We start from the raw sequence: 23,720 nt of genomic DNA, 5'->3' as shown, positions 1-23,720 counted from the left end.
TCCGCTTCAACCAGCAATCCAATAACCAGATGCTCCGTTACATTTCTGAGCAAATCTCAGAGAGAAATGTTGTGACTTTTGTGTCACTTACCTTGGACCGGTTCTTGTTGCAGAAGCTGGGCAGCAGCAGCATGCAGTGCGAGGAGGGCACAGAATGGCTGCTGGAGCTGTTGATGGAGGTGCAGCTGCAGCAGTACCTCCTGCGAATCAGAGACGACCTCAACGTCACGCGCCTGTCTCACTTCGACTACGTCAAGAACGAAGACCTGGAGAAGATCGGCATGGGGCGACCGGGTGAGACTTCGTCACGGCGACGTTGTTCTTCTCTTATTTTAACCCGAGTTTCGTCTTCCGTCTTCAGGGCAGAGACGACTCTGGGAGGCGGTGAAAAGGAGGAAAGCCATGTGCAAGCGCAAGTCCTGGATGAGCAAGGTGAGGCTCGGAACAAGGAAAATTAAATAAAATAAATAATAATATACATTTGCATTTATCTTTGTAATAAACTGCAGCTTGTATCTCTTCCCTGTGTTTGTGTTGGGCACTCCGGTTTCCTCCCACAGTTAAAAAAAAAATACAAAGGTTTATTGAGAATACCTACATTTTTCAGGGTGTCCGCCTCCTTTAACTTGGCTTTTCTAAGGGATTCATTAAATTTTAAATGAATCACAATCTTCACCTATTTATGATTTATTTCACTGTGGCCCCTATGGCTGTACAAATACATTCAATATTGATGAATTTATAACTTTTATATATTAAATAATTGAGAAAAAAAAATCCAGAATTTCTACTACTTTTGTAACTGGAAATGGTAGCTAAAGACCCCTATGATTGTTCTAATTAGACGTACATATATTAATGCATACATCTCGTCAGAAATACCAGCCTAAGATGTCTTGGTATAAAAAAACAGCCCGACAACATGGTTATATCAGCTAGTTTTTAAAATAAAAAGTTATATATCATAAAAACGAATTTGCGTAATGGCGTACTTTCCTTATTTTCCATTTCCCATAGTTGTTTTTATGTCACTGTTGTCTGTCGTTTAACATGTAAATAAACAACAAAAATACTTTCCTTCCAAGTTAATTAAACCAAACTGTAAAGCTTAAAATACTTGTTTACTTACTTTATTTATTTGTTGTTAATAAAAATAAACTGTACATTTCTATGAGCGAATGTCCAGACAATGGTCCAGTCACAGGACTCGGTGGCAAACAAAATCGCAAGTATAGTCAAAATACTGTCTATAATTACTTGCCGTCTGCTTCTACCTCCAGCTTTATTTACAGCCACTGTAATCAGTTTCCTTCCGACCGAGAGTGTGTGCTTTCAAAGGTGTGTGTGTGAAGGTGTCCCCGTCTGCCAGCACCAGAATATTAAGAATGTCCAGCCCCTCTATTTGCAATCCACTCAGCCAAGAACACCTATTAGTACACAGAGCAGCGACAGACATGTTTTTTTTTTTTAAAGGTCTGTGGCATTATGTCATGTCTGGTCCGCCGTGCATGTGAAACCACACACTGACTGCTACTGTTTATATTTGGAGTGTTAAATATGTCCCACACCAGGGGTTTATTGACACCCCTCTTTGGAGCTACGACACCATTACTGGCTACTGAGCTTTGTTTGTCACCCAATAATTACTTCACTGTGGAATTTTGGAACGACTCAAATACTTAACTAGTGCAGGAGTTTACATCATGTGTATATGATGTAGCCTATAGCTCTTTCAACCCTTGTGTTATCTCAGGGTCAAGGTGACCCGTAGGTCTAAAAAAAGATTGACCCAGAGGCCACACAAGGGATACGTCAAACACATTTGTTTTTGGACTCTGACATACTCAAGGGTTAGTCAAATAAGGGTTAGACATTTTGTACTAGATATAAAGGTTATTATTGTTTGCATTTAAACTCCTCTTTCAGTCCCTCTTCACCCCTTTTGGGAATAACCATAAGAACGTGTGATTAAATCCGCTTGAATCTATTAAAATGTTGCTTTTATTATATATTTTTTATAGGAATTATGATTATTAAGCACTTTATTAGGTAGTAAGTGTACCCCAGTCTCACTTTTCTTTATGCTTTCCTGTAACATTCTATTTCTTATGCTACAATAGTGCATTTCACAGATGAAACTGTACACGGACCAAGAAAGTAAAATCTTAAAATAAATTGTTGAATATACTCTAAAGTGTTTTGTGGTGATGGTCAGGAGGATGAGGAGACCTCTGTCCCGACTGAAAATAAATAAAGTTCGGGTTAAGTTTATAGAGATTCTAGTTATTGTCAATTTAAGAATAATAGCTAGAAATAAACGTTGATTTAAAATATATATCAATTCTTTTTTGATAAAAAACATAAGAGATAGAAGAGTACTTTTTTTTTTTTAACCATTTTACTTACATAATCTTTAAAATAACAAAGTACAATTCTCGGGACGAGGTGTTTGTGGTGTTGGAGATAAAACTGAGTGGAATGGAAAACACAGAAAGTATGCAGGTCGCCTAATTTAATAGTCGCACTAAATGAGAACTTCCTATCTGCTGATTGATTCTGTCAGGACCTTTTTTGTGTCTCTCGCTGACAAGCCATGTGTGTGTCTCTGTCTGTGTGTGTGCTTTTGTATATACCTAGCAGCTGACTCGCAATCTGAAGTTCGCAGCTGCTCAAAAACACTCAAAAACACGCAGTCATGATCACATTTCCTAAAATTCTACCTCCTCTTATTGTGTAAAAGCTTTTTTTTCCAGCCTTTTTCTTAATTCATCCTGTCTGACTGAAACATTCGTCCTTGTTCTTGTCTCCCTAAGGTGTTCAGTGGCAAACGTCCCGATGAAAATGACTTCCCTCATCAGGGTCAGTCGGCGGCGTCCTTCCGTAAGCTGTCTCCCACCGCTCCCCTCGGTCTCGGCGAGGAGGTCATGACCTCGCAGAGCGGCGGGTGCTCACCCGTGGACGGCCAGCAGCAAGCTCTGACCTGCCTCATCCCGGAGAAGGACCTGACTCTGCTGGAGAAACTCGGGGACGGATCTTTTGGCGTGGTGAAGCGAGGGGAGTGGTTGACGCCTGCTGGCACAGTGGTGAGTGAGATGTCTGAATGATGGATTTAAGTCAAATATTAATGGTATTTTTTTTTCTTCTTTCCAGCTCAACGTGGCCGTCAAGTGTCTGAAGACGGATGTGCTCAACCAGCCGGACGCTTTGGAAGACTTCACCTGTGAGGTTAACGCCATGCATTCCCTGGACCATCAGAATCTCATTCGCCTCTACGGTGTGGTGCTCACACACCCCATGAAGATGGTAGTGGACACACTCATTCACATAGCAATGAATTCACAAACGTATAAACCCTTCCATTGATGATCCTGTGCTCATAAACTGCCAAGTGTTTCAGTAGCTCCCACCTAAACACAGACCGGTTTCACCTGCGTCAAGAGTTACGTTTGAGCATCAGTACAATAACTCCTGGACAATATATACTATTTTTAAAATGGTTAATAACGCAATCTGTTCCAGAAAGCAGAAGGAGTTTGGATGATGTGTGATTGTGTTCAATGAGAGGGAGTGGGACAAAGAGTTGGTTTAGAAGTTTAGACTTGGACTTTAAACAAATTAGAAAGAAATGTTTTTTATTTGAAAAGATGATTGGACATTATTGTTCCTCAAGTTTAAAGCGATAATTCTCCCAAAATTCAAGCTTCACTCATTTTCTACTCTCTGTCATGTTGACTAATGGTTTGGATATATTGGAGTTATCACTTCTTTTTTAGAGTTATAAGCAATATATCATATATACATATATCAATGTAGTGACTGGAGCTCAGTTGTCTTTAGCATCCAAAAAGACACTTAAAACATCCAAATACCTCCATTCTGATCATCTTCAACGTCCATCTTGTATTGAATTGTTCCGTAATTTCTTTTTAAACAAGTCTATATTTCAAGTTAGTTTTTAGCAGACGTTGCTAGGCTAGCTGCTAGGCAAGCTTCATCTTCGTCCAAAAATGAAACACCTCCATGTATCTGCGTGGTGCTCGTCTATAAAGTCCATCTTGTATTGAAGACTCGACAAAATAAATTGCTCTGGTAAAAATTAAACAAGTCTTAATTTAAAGTTATTTTTAGGCTAGCAGCCTAAATCTTATGTGTGCGCACACTTGGCAATGTGTCTTAATGAGGAAAGACGTCAAGCAGGAACTGAGAGACTGAGAAACTTCTGCTACAAACAACTTTAAAATATAGACATATTGAATTTTCTTTTCGAAAACATTCATGAGGAAGCCTCAATACAAAAGGGACGTTACAGACGAGCTGTATGGAAGTATTTGGATGTTTTTAAATGTCTTTTTGGACGAAGATGAAGACAAAGACAACTGAGCATCAGTTTCTAAGTTAAAAACTGACTTACATTTTGTCTATAACTCTAAAAAAGAACAGTTTATTCTAAAAAGAAATCCCTACACTTAGTCGACATGAGGATGAGTAGAAGATTAATTTAAAGTTTAGGTGAACTATTCCATTAAGTGTGAGATAAAATACATGCATGAATCCATATAGTGTAAGTTTAGGAACTGGAATTTAATAAATACCTGGACATTCCGCTTGATATTAAAAGTCAATTTTTTTATCACCATATTCAACCCATTTAAGTAATTTTCTTCTTTTTTTTTCTTCCCATTTACACAATGTACTGTTAAACATATATATGTTGAGCATATTATTTATATTATACTTTTTGTCCAAAAAAAAAATATTCGTATTATACAAGTTAGGAGCCTGGATGAGTAGAAAAAGACTGTGTACGAAATATGTGGAGTCATGTGGGTCTTGTCACTGACACCCTGGCAGGTTTATGAGCTGCTATTTTTTCTCTCTCTTTTCGGATCATTTCCTGTATGCACTGAGACATGATGTCAGAACTTCGGGACAAATAAAGTCACACCCGTAACACAAGCACAAACCTATGCTCAATGGGCCTTTGTGTAAAAGCAGGAGGTCTCAGGAAACTGTGGAGAATGTAAGACGGGAAAGAACCAAAAATAAGTTGTCCTCGATAGTTTGCGCTCATTAATTTACTCAATGGTTCCGTTTGGGTTCTTGTTCTCCTCTTATCCTCGATTGTTGTCCCGAAGGTGACGGAGTTGGCTCCCTTGGGTTCCCTGCTGGAGAGGTTACGATGTGTTCGGCCACAAGGACCAGTTCTGATCCACACCTTGTGCCAGTATGCGGTGCAGGTGGCCTGTGGCATGGCCTACCTGGAGCAGAGGAGGTTCATCCACAGAGACCTGGCGGCCAGGTATCTTGTCACTATTGTTATAGTGCCTTCACTTAATTTGCTCAGTACCAGCCGCTTGAATTATTTATATCGCTTTTGCCTCTTCACTTCTCCTCCACCCATACATTTATAGCCCATCGCTCGGCAACTGAGTACAAGTGACTCACTGTTTGGCCACTTGTATGAGGTTGTTTTAGGTCTTTCTCACTTGAATTAAAACATCGGCTCTCTGGGTTCTACAGGAGAGCCTTTAAAACCCTTTTATGGTATTGCATCACATTTAAATATAAACGGATTAAAGTTATGGGCCTAAAGTTTGCCTTTTTTAATGTTTGAAGTTTGGCTGGTATAAACGGATACATTTAAACTCGCCATTCTACTGAAAATGTGGATTTTAAAGCTTATTCTTAATCTCAAGGCGTAGCAACTCCAGCTTTGGATATTATTGCTTTTAAAGATGTTCAGGTCAAATTTAGGCAAAGAACATCTTAAAAGCTTTGATTGGATTAGTGTGTATTAAACTTTTAGTATGTTTTAACTACTTACTCATAAGTTAGCTGATTCCATAGAATGTTTTCTTTAAGTTTCTTTAAAAAAAAAAAATCTAAATAACCTTTGAAATTTTTTAAGCTTGAATAACAAATGTAAATACATATTGTAGTATTATAAATAAAATGGTTAACTTTATTTAAAACACCACAAAGACACTGATCAGGATAGTCGCAAAAAGTTGAAGCTCCCATATTTTTGGTTATTCTGCCCTCAAAATATGTTTACAATGGTGTCTTTGGAACTCACTGCCACCTGAACTCCGAAACATGGACTCATTTACCCATAAATCACATCTTAAAACATATTACACATAATTTAAATCTTTTTATTGCACCTTCTCACTGTGTTACAATTATGTTTTTATGCGTCTTAATATTTTAATTGTGTTTTTGTGCCTGAGTGTTTCAGTGTTAAGAAAGGCTCCTCAAAATAAAATGAATTATTATTATTAAATCGTTTGGGGACTCCTGCTGTAAAGAACAAGAGTCTAAATGACTGGAAAAAAAAGTTTGTATATCATTGAACAAATAATTATTTTAATATTTATTAAAGATTAAGCTTTTTTTAAATTTCACTTAGACGTAATTTTATCTGAATAATAGTACCAGGGTTTTTAACCTGAAAACTTAATATTACACTTTCAAGTATTTGACTATCAGAACTGTTAATCTTCATGACCCACTTTAAGATTATGCGTAACTAATATTTTTTTTGTGTGTCCTGGCAGAAACATTCTGCTCGCTTCAGTGCACAGAATAAAAATTGGAGACTTCGGCCTCATGAGGGCGCTGCCGAACAACCACGAACACTACGTCATGCAGGAGCACCGCAAGGTTCCATTCGCCTGGTGAGTGAATACGTTATTCAGCTTCCATAAACATCTTTATTATATTAATATTTGTTTCAGTGCAAATACTTATGAGCAGTTGGTATTATACTTGATAATACATCTAATCCTTCAAAAACACAATTTGTAGTTGTTTGTTAAAGTTGTCTTAGATCTTTCTGACCAGGTGTTTGTTTGTGCAGGTGTGCCCCTGAGAGTTTGAAGACCAGAACGTTCTCTCATGCCACAGACACCTGGATGTTTGGAGTCACTCTGTGGGAGATGTTTACTCACGGCCAGGAGCCTTGGTTGGGCCTGAATGGGAGTCAGGTATAGAAGAAGAAAAAGGACTTCATGTTGATCTTACTGACCCATCTGTTGCTTTTTCAGATCCTGCACAAGATCGATAAAGAAGGTGAACGTCTGTCCAAACCCGACGACTGTGCTCAGGACATCTACGACGTCATGCTGCAGTGCTGGGCTCAGAAGGCAGACGACAGGCCCACGTTTGTCGCCTTAAGGGAATTTCTGTTGGAGGTTTGCAAGTTTTTACTTTTTTATACTTTATAAAGACCTGCTCCCGGGGGCCACACACGGCCCTTGGACTGTATTGATGTGGCCCTTATGAGGTCAAAGATCCTGTGGAAACTAGCTTTTTTTTTATATCTCTAGTCCCTAAAACCCAACAATAGGGAGGTTTTTTTCCCTGTTATTTTCGTGAGGAATGATAACGCCTTTAATATATATAAGAAAATATAAAAAAGTACCTTGAGATTTTAAACATCGTTTCTTTCTTTTTAGTTTTTTTTTTGTGTCTTATGTCTTGACAAAGATGCTTCACTGCCCTCTTTCGGACGTTGTACAATATATACACCTTTTTGGAAAATGGTATGCAAAAAATATAAGAAATAAAAAAATCAATGAACTAAATTATTTTTTTTATGTTGCTCAAGTATTGAGGCAATTCTTCCTTTTTACAAAATTCTTATACAGGTTCCGAAAATAATGTTTTTTAGCAATAGCATCATTAGCATTTATTATTGTTGCACTCATTCTCCGTTTGTTTTATTTTGGTTGTTGGTATATTCAGCATTATTATATTTATTACAATTCTGTTATTGTTTATTAATCTTTTTTCCTATTAACTTTCGCTTCAGACGATTACATTTTTCCCAATGAGGGAAGAATAAAGGAATAGTTTTTTGACACATGGCCATGTTTTTTTATTTTATTTTGGTTATATAGACGCTGATAGTGGCACTTTAAATTTTCAAATTAAATATCATACTCAATATGACGCAGTATTTACTATCTTAGCTTTTGTGTTTTTTTATTCATCCTAATAGAAGACTCGTATATTATTAAAAAAAAGAAGTTTTTGTTCTACTTTCCATGTTTTAAAATATATTTTTTTCGAATTATTTCGATTCTATCTCCTGTTTGAAAAAAAACACTGAATGATGTGTATATGGTCAACATTTAATTGACGAATAAAGCTGATTCTGATTCTTACTGTATGTGTCTTAAGACGATGCCGACTGACATGAGCGCTCTGCAAGACTTCAACGAGCCCGACAAACTTCTGATCCAACTCAATGACGTCATCACTATAATCGAGGGCAGGTGAGTCTCAAAAATGTTAAAACGATCGACTTGCGATATCAACGGCTGCTTCTACCTTTCAGGGCGGAGAACTTCTGGTGGCGAGGTCAAAACAAGCGCACCCTCAAGGTCGGGCAGTTTCCCAGGAACGTGGTGACCTCCGTCGCGGGTCTGTCGGCTCACGACATCAGCCGGCCGCTGAAGAACAGCTTCATCCACACGGGCCACGGCGACAGTAACCCTCACCGGTGCTGGGGCTACCCCGACAGGATCGACGAGTAAGAATCACACACTTCATACATCAGGGGATATAAGATTTTTGATATACATTTCCTCTTAGACTGTACCTCGGGAATCCTATGGACCCTCCTGACGTGCTGAGCGTAGACTCTTCTCGGCCCACGCTGCTGCCTGGACGAGCCAAAAGTGAGTCAATAATAATTTCATGATAATAATTCCCTCCATGTGTCATTATTAAAAAACTCTCTGACTGTATAACAACGAATACTCCATTTGCCCCAATTATTTGTATTTCTATTCTTTCCATTTTTCGCTTTAACACGTCCAAATTCAACCCCATAATGACTTTTGCTAATATTTCTTATCGATTGTTTTCTTTCCTCTTTTCTCCTTTTTTTTTCCGCTGTCGTTGGCAATATTTGAAATCTTAATTTCCAGAGGAGCCTCCCCCCCGACCTCCTCAGCCGGCCGTCTTGTTCAAGAGTAAGTGTGGTTTCTCTCAGCAGCTCCTCACACATTGCTCCTGTCCCCTCTGTTCCCTCCTAGCTCCGCTGCTCAAAGGTACATCCTGTGATTGATCGTGTTTGCCGTGATTTCAGTTGTCATTTCATTCGTGTTTTAAACCTCTTTAGATGCTTTTTTTTCTGATTTTCTATGTCATCCAAGAATTTTGATCACCTGCGTTTGTAATTCCAGAGCCGACCTATGATCCAGTGAACGAAGACGAGGATCTGAACTCGGCGGGACTGAAAAGATCAGCTCTGAGGAAAACCTGTTCAGTCAAAGGTCTGAAACTTAAACCTGCCGCCTGGGTTTCTGCTTCCAAGCAGGGAAACGGCAGAACCGTCAACCACCCCGGCGTCGAAGTGTCCCTCATAGACTTTGGGGAGGAGCCCCCCCCGGCCCCCGATCCGTCCCCCTCCCCAGTGGTCCAGATCCCGATTCCTCTACTGGCAAAGTTGGCGCTGGGAGGTGAAAATATCTTGGACCGGACGCCACCTCAGAGTCCATCGAGGTCTCTGCCTCGTCCTCTTCACCCAACGCCAGTGGTGGACTGGGACGCCCGACCTCTGCCTCCACCTCCAGCCTACGATGACGTCGCCCAGGATGAAGATGATTTAGAGGTGAGAAACTCAATCAAACATCCGATCAATGAAATTTTTTAAAGCATTTAATTATTCGGTATTTAAAGGTTTAATATGTTTTTAATTCATAATTTAAATCAATAATTTAAATATAGATATGTTGATTTATTTTATTGAATCATTGAATTCAATCATTTATGTATTGAAATGTTGAATTGAAATCAATAATTTAAATACTGAAATGTTGATTTATTTTATTGAATCATTGAATTCAATCATTTATGTATTGAAATGTTGAATTGAAATCAATAATTTATATATTTAAATGCAGAGCGTCTTATTAAATAATCTAAATCAATAATTGATGTATTGAAATGTTGAATTGAAATCAATAATTTATATATTTAAATGCAGAGCGTCTTATTAAATAATCTAAATCAATAATTGATGTATTGAAATGTTGAATTTAAATCAATAATTTATATATTTAAATGCAGAGCGTCTTATTAAATAATCTAAATCAATAATTGATGTATTGAAATGTTGAATTTAAATCAATAATTTATATATTTAAATGCAGAGCGTCTTATTAAATAATCTAAATCAATAATTGATGTATTGAAATGTTTTGCTTTATCTTAAATTATATAATTTAAATCTATAATGTTTTTATTTATTTGGTTTCCATTATTTTTATTGAATAATTCAATTTAATAGATTCTTTAAAGAAATGGTGAATTTGTTTTTATTCAATAATCTGTATATTGAAAGGTTGAAATTTAAGGTTAACTAACAAATTAGTTAAACCCTTATTAATACAGAGACCCAGACATGACAGGGTAAAAAAAATAAATGTTGGGGCTCCGTGTAATTATGCTAATTACAATTATTATAAATTTATTTTTATTTAAAAAAAAAAGTGTGGCCTTTTAAAATGTATTTTATACATTTTGGCAATTTGATAAAATAACTCATTGTTGTTTTTCTTTGCGTACCGTATTTTGTGTTAATGGGTCTAAATTCAACCAAATAATAATTTAGAGTTAAAAATGTTGCTATAAAACAACATTTTATATGTCATTCACCGGCCAGTAGGTGTCACCCTGGCATCAGTGTTTGTCCTTGAAAAAGACATCTTCCTGCTGAGTGGAGTTTAAGTGAACTAACATTGAGTCCATAGTGACTAACATTTGAACTCTGTGTCCCATAAGGTGACGTCCATCAACAGCTTGGAACAACCTCAAGAGGAAGAATCACGAGATCCCTCCGAGGACCACCACAGCCTGGAGGTCGTGAGCCACGTCTCCAGAGCTCCGGGTTTGGAGGACAACCTGTTTCTTCCCAACAAGCAGAGTCACGCCCCATCTACCTCTTTCTCCCAGTCGGCGGAGATCTTCCAGGAGCTCCAGCAGGAGTGCATGAGGCGTCTCAATGTGCCTGCCGCCCTCAGCCGCTCAGGGTCTCCTCACCAGACCCCGGACGGACAGACCTACTCCGCTGAGGACAAACCTCAGATTCCTCCCCGGGTGCCCATCCCCCCTCGTCCCATGAAAAAGGGGGATTACTCCTCTGCTCGTTGGTCACGTGACCTCTCTCTGTCCCCAACACCAGAAGATCTTTCAGTCGGCGAACCGGACCGCCCGCCCCAGATACCTCCCAGAGACCCTCTGTCTCAACCGAACTCCAGAACTCCCAGTCCCATGGGTCTAGTCGCTGGCCAACCAAAACTATACTCCGTCAGCCCCAGCGCCATGCAAGTTCCTCTGACCTCCTGCCCCCAGACACACTCCTACCTCTCCACCTCGCCGGGGAAACCGATGCCCACCACACACAGTTTCTGCGCCGACCCAAAGTATGCTGCTCCCAAACTAGTCCAAGGGAAAGACCTCGCCAACAAGGGCCCCTGCATCCTCCCCATCGTCCGCGACGGACGTAAAGTCAGTAACACGCACTATTACCTCCTGCCCGAGCGACCGCCGTACCTTGACCGCTATGATCGCTTCTTCAGGGAAGCGGAGAACCTCCACGGCGGCGCCGAGGACGGCAGGCGGCAGGCAAACACGGCCACGGTCAGACCCATGGTGGTCAGCAGCCAGACCCTCCAGGGACACGTGCAACAGAGCGAACTCAAGGCTAATTTCTCCTCCAATAATAACAGCAGTCTGGGCGGGTCACGGTCGGGGACGAAGGGCGGTCAATCTTGCGTTTCGTTAGACGGGCAAACGCCACCAGTGGGCGCTGCTACTTGTACCAGGACGGAAGGAGGAACCCCTGTGGACCGGGTCAGAATGGTAAGACCTCACTCACAACCTTTTATACAGCAGATCAGAGACTCTTTATTGTCGTTATACAGTATGTGAAAATGCATGATAATGAAATAATGATCAAAAAGATACCCTGATACGATTTCTAATGATAAATAATAGTCGTTTTGTAGCCGCTGTAGAAGTCTTTTGCTGATATTCCTGCCTTTGGAAAGATCTTCCTCTCTCTTTGCGCTTGATGGATCTACCGACTCCTTTAAGAAACATCTTAAGACGTTTTTATTTGTTCAGGCTTTTCCTTGATTTTCTGGAACTCCTGTTGTGTTATCAGTTTTATCTTGATCTTTTAAGTATATACTTACTATATTGAATATTGTTTAAGCGCTTTGTGACCCTGGTCTGGAAAAGCGCTCTATAAATAAAAATGACTTACTTACTTACTTACTGATACGATTTCTAATAAAAAATAGTAGTAATTTTGTAGCTGCTGTAGAAGCCTTTTGCTGATATTCCTGCCTTTTATTTTGATATATATATAATTTTAAGAATATATTGTATCTAATACAAAGCACAAAACCTTTAATTCCCTTTGAATTTATTTTGAAGGATAAGAAAGTTTCACATAAAAGGGGGAAAATAAAAAAATAACTTTATAAGTTTATTTGATCTTACCATAAAACACAAAATAAAGGCTTGACCATTTGTGGCTCAGAGTAATACAGTAAAAGGGCCGCACTTTGACCAGGTCTAATTCGGACTAATTGAACTGTAATATAAATTAATTTAGGATGACCGAACTCTAACCACTAGGTGGCAGCAGACGTAAAGTCTCAACTTCTCATTGGCAGAAAAACGCATAATGAAAAATTGATTCATTATCAACGACATTTGAACAACAGCCGTAATTGTTTGTTCCCGTCTTTAAATCATTATTCCCTCACCATTTCTCTGTCAATAGGAGCCGAATCAATTTTTTTTTAAGAATTGACTATTGAGCTCAGAAGACGAGAAACCAGAGTGTGATCGGTTCCTTCACAGTAACTGAAGCCGATTGATCTGGAGTTTGACTCACCGATGGCTGTTCATTGATCTGCCACGTTTTGTAGTCGATCCTCAGCTGAAACGATTAGAAGCTACTTCTTAATTACATCTCTAACACTTTTGTTGGCCTTGCCAGAAGGATTTCACGTACATAAATGTATATAAATACAGTCAGTTAGTTGAATTAAAGAAAAAAAAAAAATGACATTAGGATCCACATTTTGAACTTTTGGGAAATTAAACATTGATGTGAATATGATTATATTAAACTTGTAAAGGAAAATGTTGTTAAATACTATTTAAAACTGTTGTTTCCCCTCAAAGTATAATTATTTGCAAGGAAAAATATAATCTAGTCATGAACCTCTCAGACAAATTGCAAACACTTTTTGAAAACAAATGCATAACAGCGAGACGTTGAAGGCCGTCCGAAACAAATCTGTATTTATGATTGTGATGACTTCACGTGAGGAATCGCAATTTTCCGACGGTTTGTCATGCGCTGCAGGTGCAGGAGGCCGTTCACGGGGTGACAATAGAGGAATGCCAAGCCGCCCTCCACAACCACAACTGGAATACTGACAAAGCCGTTCATTACCTGAAGGTGAGTGAGACGCCGTCACGCTGTTGAGCAGTAATGATGAATAAAGTTTATTCTAATAATTAGAGAAATCATCGGTTAATAGTGGAATGTTTTCAACATCGTTTTCTGGATGTTTAGAGAAGAGGAGAACTTCCTTACCGTCTTGAAATCAAGGATGATTCTTAGTCCAGTTTTCTATAAGATGTTGTAAGATGGATTGTACAGGAAATTGCAATTATGCTGCTCCAACACTGGGGGAGCCAAAGCAAATTATTCAATCTTCTACCTATGGAATGGTAGGATGCATGTAGAACACATATTTTAAAGTCTCTTTCTGATCCCAGAACAAAGAGGTTCCTTTAAAGACAACACAGCCCAGGTATACGCTTGTGTATGGTATTGAACGGTTGGGAAGTGAAGAGGAGAATACAGACAGGGCGGAACAATGTGAAGGAAAAGTAGCAGTTAGAGTGAAAGTGAAGCTTCATAGGACTATTATCTGAAGTACCCTGCATTGCCCGGGATTTTTTATAAGATACAAAAACGAGAAAAAAGATTATATTTTAATTACATTACAACTATAAATGTTAAATCCAAAAGCCATGAAATTTAGGTTAGTATTTCTTTAGACTTTGGAAAGGTTGGAACTTGCGTAATATTTGACCTACTTTAGTAAGGGAGGAGAAAAAAATGAGTCCAGACAGAGACCAAACCATTTAGAGTCCCTTTTATAGATATACATGGTGTATGATTTAGAGCAGGGGTGTCCAAACTATTTTCCCAGTCAGAGTTGAAGATCCTCATGTTGCCATTAGGAGTGACTAGGAAGTACATCCGGGTCATTCAACTCAAGATCCAGCTCCTGCGTCAACTCAGAGCGACGTAGAGTTGACATGGAAACAGGAGACTTATCAACGCATTAACCTAAAAATAACTTCACAACGGAAATGTCCTTGTTAGTCCGATACGCCTTTTGTACCAACCTTTCAAAAGGGGAGCGAGGGGAGACGGTTCAATACACCAGTGCTTAATGATTTGACCACTAGCTGGACCTTCTTTCACAAATCAATCCCTCAGGAGATTTGAGTTGAAAACAGAGGATTTTGGTAACGGTTGACATTATGACTGACATTACTAGCGAAAAACTACTTATTCATGAATGTAGTAAAGATAGAAATGAGGAGGAAGGGAGCGACTGGGTGGTTAGTTTGAGTTGGAGAAGGACGTTTAGAAAGAAGTTTCTGGGAAAATTCGGAAAGGCTACAAATGGTAGAAGAGTTTTTCGACTGAAATGTGCAATTAAAAAAGTTTATTTTACCTTCACCTCAATTTTTGGGTTTTAACATGTTTATGAAGACAATAAATCTTCAGAAAATACAAGTTTTCACTCGCTTGTCTCCTAAATTCTTCTTTTAAATAAGTAAATCTGGACGATCCCTCCACTCGTGGTATCAACAAGTGCTCAGGGTTTTAATACCGTGTTGACTCATGTATAATAGTTCCACTGCATCAAAGGGTTCCTTATTAAACATTTATTCTAGAGACTCTGAGAAGTAATCTGGTTTTCCTGCTCCTCCGAGATCCGACTCATTCCGGGTCGCGCTCCAAGACTTGTAAAGCTTTTTATGTACATCGAACACCTCCGAAGGATTACAAGTGTAATTCTTGACTTCATAAAAATCATTTCACGCGGGGGGGAGGCATAAAAGCTGGGTGGAATCCTTTGAGGGAGAATTGGGTTATTGCCATGGCGATGTTCCGCCTATAAATACACAATCCCGAAGTCAGTGGGATGCTGTCGGCAGCCTCCTCGGAGCATCTGCTGCACGATGTGTTTGGCAGACGACTTCAGGGCTCCGAGGTCTTTTAAAGTAGGTGGACCAAGTTTTTATTTTTTATTCGTGAACACAAAACTCGGCTTAAAATGTTAACGATACGCAATTATGGGAAACAAAGCATGTGAAAGGAAAATCTTTTGAGCCAGAGAGTCCTGAAGGATGATCAGAGGAGTTTATGTTGGGTGGACAAAGTATTTTCACTAAAGGTTATGGAAGAATAAAATATCACCGTGTGACCTTTTATTATATGACGCCTTCCATTCTTTAAATAAGTTTTCTGTTTTAATTAATTCCTCTCTTGCTACCAATACTTCAAACTATATTAACCTCTGCAAAGGAGACTGATCCTCAATTGATGAAACGACTCAAAAAGAGATGAATGGATTTTTAATTAAACTTTGTTCACATGCTCCATAGGGACATACATTTTGGTTTTATGGAATTTCTTTTCTATTTTAGACTTAAAAATGTATTTCAAATTATATTTTCCAATTTCTTTCAACATTTCTCCCATCATCCCTTTAATTGTTTTGTACCATTTTTCTTTCCACGTTTAGTTGTATTTTTGGTTTCAAAGATTTTGGGAAAAAAACACATTCCTTTTAGATTGTAGAAAATACAATTTTCTAAAAAATTTGACATTTCTTTCTGGTCTTTTAGTTTTTTGTGTTCACATGGTCCAACTTTGTCTTTTTTTCCCCACTTTAAAATACAGTTATTTTTTGGCATTGTTCAATTTTAAATACATTTAGTTTCCCTCATTTTCTTTGTGTTCACATGATCTACTGGCACCTGAACGTTGGTTTGGCAGCATTTCTTTTCTATAAAACTATTCTTTGGGCAATTTTCAGATTTAAGAAAATCTCATTTTGATGTTTAATCAAGTTTAGATGATGAGTTCAAACGTAGAACGTAAATAGAGCAGTTAGAGTCAGCCTCCCTGCAACGTTTTGAGGATCACCTACCACACTATTACCTTAACCAAAAGCAATCCTGAATCTTTTTCTAAATGAATGAAAATCACTTAAAAAATGGTTCCAACCTCTCCTGGATGGCCATTCCTTTAGAGAAAGGGCACAAGAACACTTGTGGCATGTAAGATGATCTTCTGTGGCCCTTCGTTAGCTATTGAAATCACACATCAAATTTAACGAAAATGGCTTAAAAACGTAAAGTGGACTCGGGAGGGACTCAGAGCGGCTAATATTAGTTAGTTTGGCTGACGATTCAAAAGCCTTTCAGCTCAGAATATCTTCATCTTCCTGGAGAAGAAAGAGCAGCGTCAGACAGGAAGTGTTAATCAAATACAGATTTAGAAGCAGGAGCGTTTGTTTTGAGGGCTCGGGTGCAAGATAACAGCTGAGGCAGACTCGACGCGATGAAGTCATCGCTCAATCGACAGCATAACTATGAGCAGGTGTTGAGTGTCTGCGGATCACCTGACTAAGCCACAGCCAGGCGTGCGACGGCTCCATTTATCACCCTGTTTGCCGCGAACGCCGCCGCCATCTTCCTCTTGTTAATCTGACAGACGTCCAATATCTTTCCCCCGTCTCGCCGCAGGTGGAGCAGCTGTTCTGCTTGGGTCTGAGGAGCCGGTCCGAGTGTCAGAAGCTGCTGGAGATGTGCGACTGGAACCTGGAGCTGGCCGGGACGCAGATGCTGGACGGCTTCGGATCGAGGCAGAGGTATCTCGTCTTGCCGCGGCGGCTTCACTTTTCCAATCCGAAGGGCGGCGATTGCGGCGAACAATAGGCCGACGAATAGCTTTGCATAACTATCACGGAATTATATTTTCACCTTTTATTCATCGATTGTCTCTCCGTCCTTTCAAATGCCACCGGGGTGGTTAATCATTTTCTTACGCAGAGAACTTAAAGATAAGGAAAATTATGAATCATTATGCATTTTCTCGCAATTAAAAATGTTTTTTTTTTAATCTCGGATCCTCATCACGACTCCTGACTTATATAATCGTAAATGTCAGACCCTGGAAATGTCGTTTAAACCTAATTAATCGGTTAAATATCAAAAAGCACGAAGTTGACACATACCTCCCCCAAGGAGCTTATTGCACGAGGCTTTCTTAAAGAAAATCAATAGAACGACAAGGACATCAACTCGTGGTTGGAAGTAAATAAATAGGTTCTGTATTTTCATTGAAACTTCGTCAGGAATAAGATTATGTTTTTCCTCTTGGCCTGGATTAGGAATAAAAAAATAATAAAAGGCACAGAGGATTCACAGTCAAGGGCACAGCTGCTGCTGCTGCTGCTGCTGCTGCTGCTGGATGTTTAAACAAACGTTACCTGCACTACATACAAAACACACGGGCTCGCGGCTATCGTTGTCCTGCCAACAGACAGAATCCACCGTCCACTGCCAGCCCCCTGCAGCAGTAGTACCTCCACCAGTGAGCCATACATCTCAGCTAATCAGGTGAAAAAGAAGAGGAAAGACTGAGAATTTGTCGCATAGTTTTGTAGTATCAATGCATGAAGTGTTTCAATTGAAAGAAAATATTCTAGGAATTGTTTTGCTAATTCATTTAAATGTCACCAAATGATATTTAAAAAAAAATGTAAATGCAACATGATGCTAGAATGTAAAACATCTAAAAAAAACTGTGTTAGTCGTTAACTTTTAACTTTAGATATTATAAATGTGCAATACGAACACATGGAGGAACGCAAAACTGACACAACTGCGTCAAAATGTGAGGCAAGCACGATGATACCACCACGCAAGAACTATGCAAATGTGCAACCGCAACACAACCACGTTGCAAATGTGAGGCAACCACATTGACGCAAATATGAGAAAAACATGACACAACCACGTTGCAAATATGAGCTAGGCAACCACGTTGCAAATGTGAGGCAACCACGTTGCAAATGTGAGGCAACCACATTGCAAATGTGAGGCAACTACGTTGCAAATGTGAGGCAACCACGTTGCAAATGTGAGGCAACCACGTTGCAAATGTGAGGCAACCACATTGCAAATGTGAGGCAACCACGTTGCAAATGTGAGGCAACCACATTGCAAATGTGAGGCAACCACGTTGCAAATGTGAGGCAACCATGTTGCAAATGTGAGGCAACCAGGTTGCAAATGTGAGGCAACCACATTGCAAATGTGAGGCAACCACATTGCAAATGTGAGGCAACCACGTTGACGCAAATATGAAAAAAACGTTGCACAACCACGTTGCAAATGTGAGCTAGGCAACCACATTGCAAATGTGAGTCAGCCGCTTGGAAATGTGAGGCAACAACGTTGATGAAAATATGAAAAAGACGTGACACAACCACGTTGCAAATGTGTGGCAACCACGTTGCAAAACGGTGCTGCACTGCGGCGCAACTGCAACGCATCTGCAGTGCAACTGCGGCGCAACTGTCTCGTAAATGTAATGCTACTGCGACTCTAATGTAACAGTACTGCGACGCAACTGCTGTGCGAATGACACAAACACATCTGTGGCATCAAGAAGTGGCTGCAGCTGTTTAGAAAAATCTAATGTGCTCAGTTTTGCTTCCTGTGAGCTTGTCATACAGCTTCAAAAATGACATTGACACATGCGCTAATCAGGCAGATGTCGCTGATTTCAAGAAAGCGATCAATAGATCATACCCATCTTGACCCTGGTCTAGAAAGACTTTTTACAAATAACATTTACTTACTAACGTACTTACTATCTTACGATGGAATCAAATGATTAAATCAAATGTCACATGTGTGCTTCATCTTGAAGTTGCACAATAACGTCAGGTTGTTCTAACGTAACTTGTAAATGGACTAGAAAACCAATCTTTTTGATCTCGACCTTTTCGTTGATCATGCATTGGTTCTTTTTACACTTCAATCTCATCATTCTCTTCTTTATTTCCGCAGGCGGTGACAGAAGATGCCGAGCTCCGGACGGACGATCCGGTACACTTGGTCCTCCCGTCGGGCTCCTGCACGCGAGCGCCAGAGTGTAATCCAGCACTCTAAGTCTATGATCGGCGACAAATCAAGGTCTCTCTTTGATGCCCTGAAAAAGCCCTGAAGCAAACCAGATTGTAGTTGATGTCAAACCCCTTTAATCCAAAGACCAATGAGAGTCGCTGGTTTCATGTTCGCACGAGTTGTGAAAAAAAAATCTAAAGTCAAAAGACAAAAGAAAAAAAAAAGCACAAACGATCTCCAGCACTTTGTGTCGCAGTTCAAATGTTGAAAATATGATTAAAAAAAATGACATTAATATCATAAAAATGAGAGAAAAAGTGTATTTAAAGTTTCAAATCATAACAAAGTTATCTCAAGATACTTCAGTTTACCAACAAATTTTTACCTATTTTGTCGACCACTCATTTGGTCCATTTACATGTAGTTAGAAATCCCATCTTCGTCTCCCTCCCTGAGTTGCTGTCATCACCCTCCAAAAAAAGGCACATGAAGACCCTGACTTTGCTTGAAAACGAACCAAAAGCCTCCATATGCCCCTCGTGCCCGCGGCCTCCGCTCAAGCTGCTCGGCCTCTGAAGAAGATGCTAATGCGAGCAGCTACGACGTCCATCTGGACTCTTGCTCGTTGAAGTTTTTAATAAACGACGGACTGATTCTGGACGACAAAACCTCGACAACTGTCCCCACGTGTGCAATAAGTCTGCTGTAGAACCTCTGACCTCCTACTGTGTCCATCCATCAGCATCATCCAGAGGTGAAACCATCCAGACGAGAAAGTCTTTGTGCTCCACTGATCCAGGATCTGTTTATAAAATATCTCTTTGTACCAAGCTGCTGTTCCTGTGAGAGACTTTTTTTCAAAAAACTCTCTTCCTTTTGTGATCCCAGATCTGTGTTTCAAACACTTTTACCGTCTCCTCTTATGTATTCGCCTCCAGGAGTTGTGTTTCTCCTCCAAAAATGCTTACTCAGCAGTTTATTTTCCCCCTCCTGGGTTGAGAAAAGTTCACTTTATAAATGTATTTTTTATTAAAGATTTCATTATTTTTTACTCCTACTGAGTTCAGATTTATTGCTTCCGTGTCGTCGTCGCTGCCAAGTGGGAACATTTATGCTGCCAGTGTTTCACTTTTTTGAATGATGAGTTATGCCTTTGGTACCTTCGTCTCGATGGAAAAGTTCTGCTCTCAAACCCGGGGACTCATTTCTCAGTTGGTTTAAAAGTAATTTTTCATCTGTTGACTTGTTCAGTTGCAGTAAGAGTTTTAGGTGTCCCAAGAGATCGCCTGTTGAAGACGCCCCATGATGTAGCGACGGGACAAACTAGGGTAAGTGTTATTTAATAATAATAATTTAAAAACAACCTGTGGCTCTACTCCATGTCTCCGATGACTCTGCTCAATGTTAAAGTACTATCAAGCTACATGTTATGGTCCTGGACTCGTTTTATGACTTTCACAATCATCATGTCCAAATGTTTCATTGTTCAAAGAGGGGAACATTTCTGGGAATGAAGTCGCAATAAATGTTTTATCTTTCGCAAGACTAACCAAAACGAAAGCCTGCTATTTGAACCGAAAATAAAAATAAACTAACGTTTTTTTTTTACATTTTATGTCTAAAGCTAAAGGGCTGTATCAAGTCTTAATGAGGATTTTGTGACTCTCATAGTATCTTCTTTTATTCTCTATTTTTTTTGTGAATTTTTTCTTTATGTCGCTTTATTTTCCTGCCTTTACACCATTTTTGATGGTCATTTTTTTCCGTTAAATTTTGTTCTGCTCCACTTATCGGGGGTTCGGGTCGCAGACCTTCCTCGCCCCAGCTCTTCCCGGGGGGGCGACCCCAAGGCGCTCCTAGACCAGCTGAGAAACATAGTCTCTGCAGTTTTTCCTGGGTCTGCCCCGTGGTCTCCTACCGGTGAGACATGTCCTCAACACCTCACCTCACCTCCTGGAAGCATCCTAATCAGGTGCCAAAGCCACCTCAACTGACTCCTCTCAACGTGGAGGAGCAGTTTTACTCTGAGCCTCTCCTGGATGACCTTGCTTCTCACCCCATCTCTAAGAGATCGCCTTATGGCTCAGCTCTCTCTTCAGCACCACAGATTGGTGCAGCATCCGCAAAACTGCTGATGCCGCCCCAATCAGCCTGATGTTCTGAGACTCCCTCACTCGTGAACAAGACCCCAATAGGCTATAACCCCTCCACTTGGGGCAGGGTTTCCTCCCCAACCCAGAGAAGGTTCCCATGGACTTAGATCCGGAGGTGCTGGTCCTCATCCTTGCGAACCTTTCCAGTGAGAAGCTGAAGGTCACGGGCTGATGAGGCCAACGGGACCACCACTAAAAGCAGTGACCTAATCTGAAGCCCACCAAACCGGACCCCTCAACGCCCAGGCAGCGTCTAGAAATTCTGTGCGTTAAAGTTATGAACAGGATCAGGGACAAAAGGTAGCTCTGACGGAGTCCAACCCTCACTGGAGTCCGACCTAATACCAGCTCTGACTCATACAGCCCTTAACAGGTGTATCTGACCCCATACTCCCGTTATTTCTTTTTTCTATTTAATATATATCTCTTTTAAATGTAATCTATACTTTTATAGGAAAAGCAACAAATAATTTCCCCTTTTAAATTGTGTTTTTACACTAAAAAGTAATATTTATATGTTTCTATGCAGATGACTTGTTGATTGTCGTTGTAAAAAACAAGGAGATTAGCTTGTTTGCTAACTGGTGCTAAAAATGTTTTTTGTTTTTTTTCGTCATCTTGACATTTTCATCTCCAAATGAACACGTGAGGAAACGAATCAAACCTGGAAATAAAGGTCCTCTGATCGATGTGATCAAAGTCATTTCACTTTGTGTTCAACTGGTGAATCAAGAACCTTCCCTCCCTGGTGGCGACGATGTTTGATGTGTGCGATCAATCCCTGTCAATTTACCTTATTGTGCGTCTCTGTATGTGTGTGTGTGTGTGCGATCATTTCTGACTCTAACGATGTTTGACCTTGAGCCGGCGACAAAAAATGACGATATCCATCTCTGTATACATCGGCATCGACCGCCACCAAACACACACACACACACACTCGCGTCGATGAACTTTCTTGTCCGATAATTGCCGGTTCATGATTCGTTTGTTTTTTAAATAAGCTTATATTAGTTTATTGATGTCGTATAATAATCTACACGCAGAAGAAATAAAGTTGTCGGTTCAATTACACTCAACAGATCCACCCGTCCAGCACATCTGTTCTATGGACATATGGAACTTCTTTTTTTTACTAATGAGACCCCATAAGCCCTCATTTCATCCCATGTGTGTGTGTGTGTGTGTGGGTGGGTGGGTGTGTGTGTGTGTGGGTGTGTGTGTAGGTGTGTGTGTGTGTACAGTATCACGTCTCAGTCCCCGAGCAAATTATTAATGTTGTTCCAGTTGTTTAAAGCAGTGGACTCGCAGGGATCCCCGGAGAAATCATAAGCAAACAGAATGAGGTAAATAAAGGCCAGAAAGATCTTCTAGTTTATTCATTCTACTGTATTTTTTCTTCTTCTTCTTCCCTCCTTCACGCTCCTCTTCCCGCCTTCATCTCTGCAAGTGAGAATTGATTGTGTTTGTTGTTTCACCTCGTTGACAGCGGATGATCCCGGGAGGAGAAGAGAAGAGCGAAGGGTGATGAGTTTGTTGTCGATCTCTACATGTTAATGCGAGTCGTGGTTCATTTATGTGATCCTGAACTTCGACCCTCGTCCGCAGGTTCGTGTCGGTGTCACGACCCGGTTCTAGGCAGTAGATTGTTTACTTCCTGTCTTGTTTGTTTCCCCCAATCATCCTCTGCCATCCTCCTGCTGTGATGACCTGCCTCCCCGATGTTCCTCGTCGCATGTATTTTTCACCTCATTTCCTTCATCCGCCCGTCTGGCTGCTCACTCCTTCCATTTCCATTTTTTCATTCTCATCTTCTTTTGCTGTGGCTTGATCTGACGTGACCTGTTAGAACTACTGGTTCGCTCTCAGAATTCCCATTTAAGGATCACTTAATCGATGAACTCTCACTTTAATCTCAGAACTCTCACTTAAGGGTCACTTAAATCGATGAAGGGTCACTTAAATCGATGAACTCTCACTTAAGGGCCACTTAAATCCATGAAATTTGACTTTAATCTCAGAATTCACATTTAATGATCACTTAAATCGATGAACTCTCACCTTAATCTCAGAACTCTCATTTAAGGATCACTGAGGGATCAATAAAGTTTTACCTTACCTTACCTTAAATCGATGAACTCTCACTTTAATCTCAGAACTCTCACTTAAGGGTCACTTAAATCCATGAAATGTGACTTTAATCTCAGAATTCCCATTTAATGATCACTGAAATCGATGAACTCTCACTTTAATCTCAGAACTCTCACTTAAGGGTCACTTAAATCCATGAACTCTGACTTAAAT

The 23,720-nt window shown here is 40.0% G+C and overlaps 1 protein-coding gene across 9 annotated transcripts in view; it reads left to right on the top strand.

Annotated features, from left to right (window-relative positions):
• tnk2b (tyrosine kinase, non-receptor, 2b) overlaps window positions 1-20,314 on the top strand; it is a 47,654-nt gene extending 27,340 nt beyond the window's left edge. For 5 of the 9 annotated variants that reach the window (XM_087810690.1, XM_087810689.1, XM_087810691.1 and 2 more), the window contains 17 exons: window positions 114-294; window positions 362-432; window positions 2,814-3,083; window positions 3,151-3,303; window positions 5,136-5,299; window positions 6,558-6,677; window positions 6,860-6,986; window positions 7,047-7,193; window positions 8,185-8,279; window positions 8,342-8,536; window positions 8,599-8,684; window positions 8,937-9,059; window positions 9,195-9,622; window positions 10,795-11,874; window positions 13,397-13,492; window positions 16,873-16,997; window positions 19,207-20,314. In XM_087810690.1, the coding sequence (XP_087666816.1) occupies window positions 132-294; window positions 362-432; window positions 2,814-3,083; window positions 3,151-3,303; window positions 5,136-5,299; window positions 6,558-6,677; window positions 6,860-6,986; window positions 7,047-7,193; window positions 8,185-8,279; window positions 8,342-8,536; window positions 8,599-8,684; window positions 8,937-9,059; window positions 9,195-9,622; window positions 10,795-11,874; window positions 13,397-13,492; window positions 16,873-16,997; window positions 19,207-19,213 (3,450 nt within the window). In that variant the 5' untranslated portion in view covers window positions 114-131 and the 3' untranslated portion in view covers window positions 19,214-20,314. Of the gene's footprint in view, window positions 1-113; window positions 295-361; window positions 433-2,813; window positions 3,084-3,150; window positions 3,304-5,135; window positions 5,300-6,557; window positions 6,678-6,859; window positions 6,987-7,046; window positions 7,194-8,184; window positions 8,280-8,341; window positions 8,537-8,598; window positions 8,685-8,936; window positions 9,060-9,194; window positions 9,623-10,794; window positions 11,875-13,396; window positions 13,493-16,872; window positions 16,998-19,206 lie in introns of those variants that run through there. The other 4 variants (XM_087810693.1, XM_087810692.1, XM_087810688.1 and 1 more) reach the window with 3 other exon arrangements.
• The last annotated feature ends 3,406 nt before the right edge of the window (window positions 20,315-23,720 follow it).

Source organism: Callionymus lyra, chromosome 16, assembly GCF_982586985.1.
Source record: "Callionymus lyra chromosome 16, fCalLyr1.hap1.1, whole genome shotgun sequence".
Lineage (NCBI taxonomy): Eukaryota > Metazoa > Chordata > Actinopteri > Syngnathiformes > Callionymidae > Callionymus > Callionymus lyra.
Note: the sequence above shows the minus strand (reverse complement) of the source record. Positions and strands in the feature narration are given on the sequence as shown.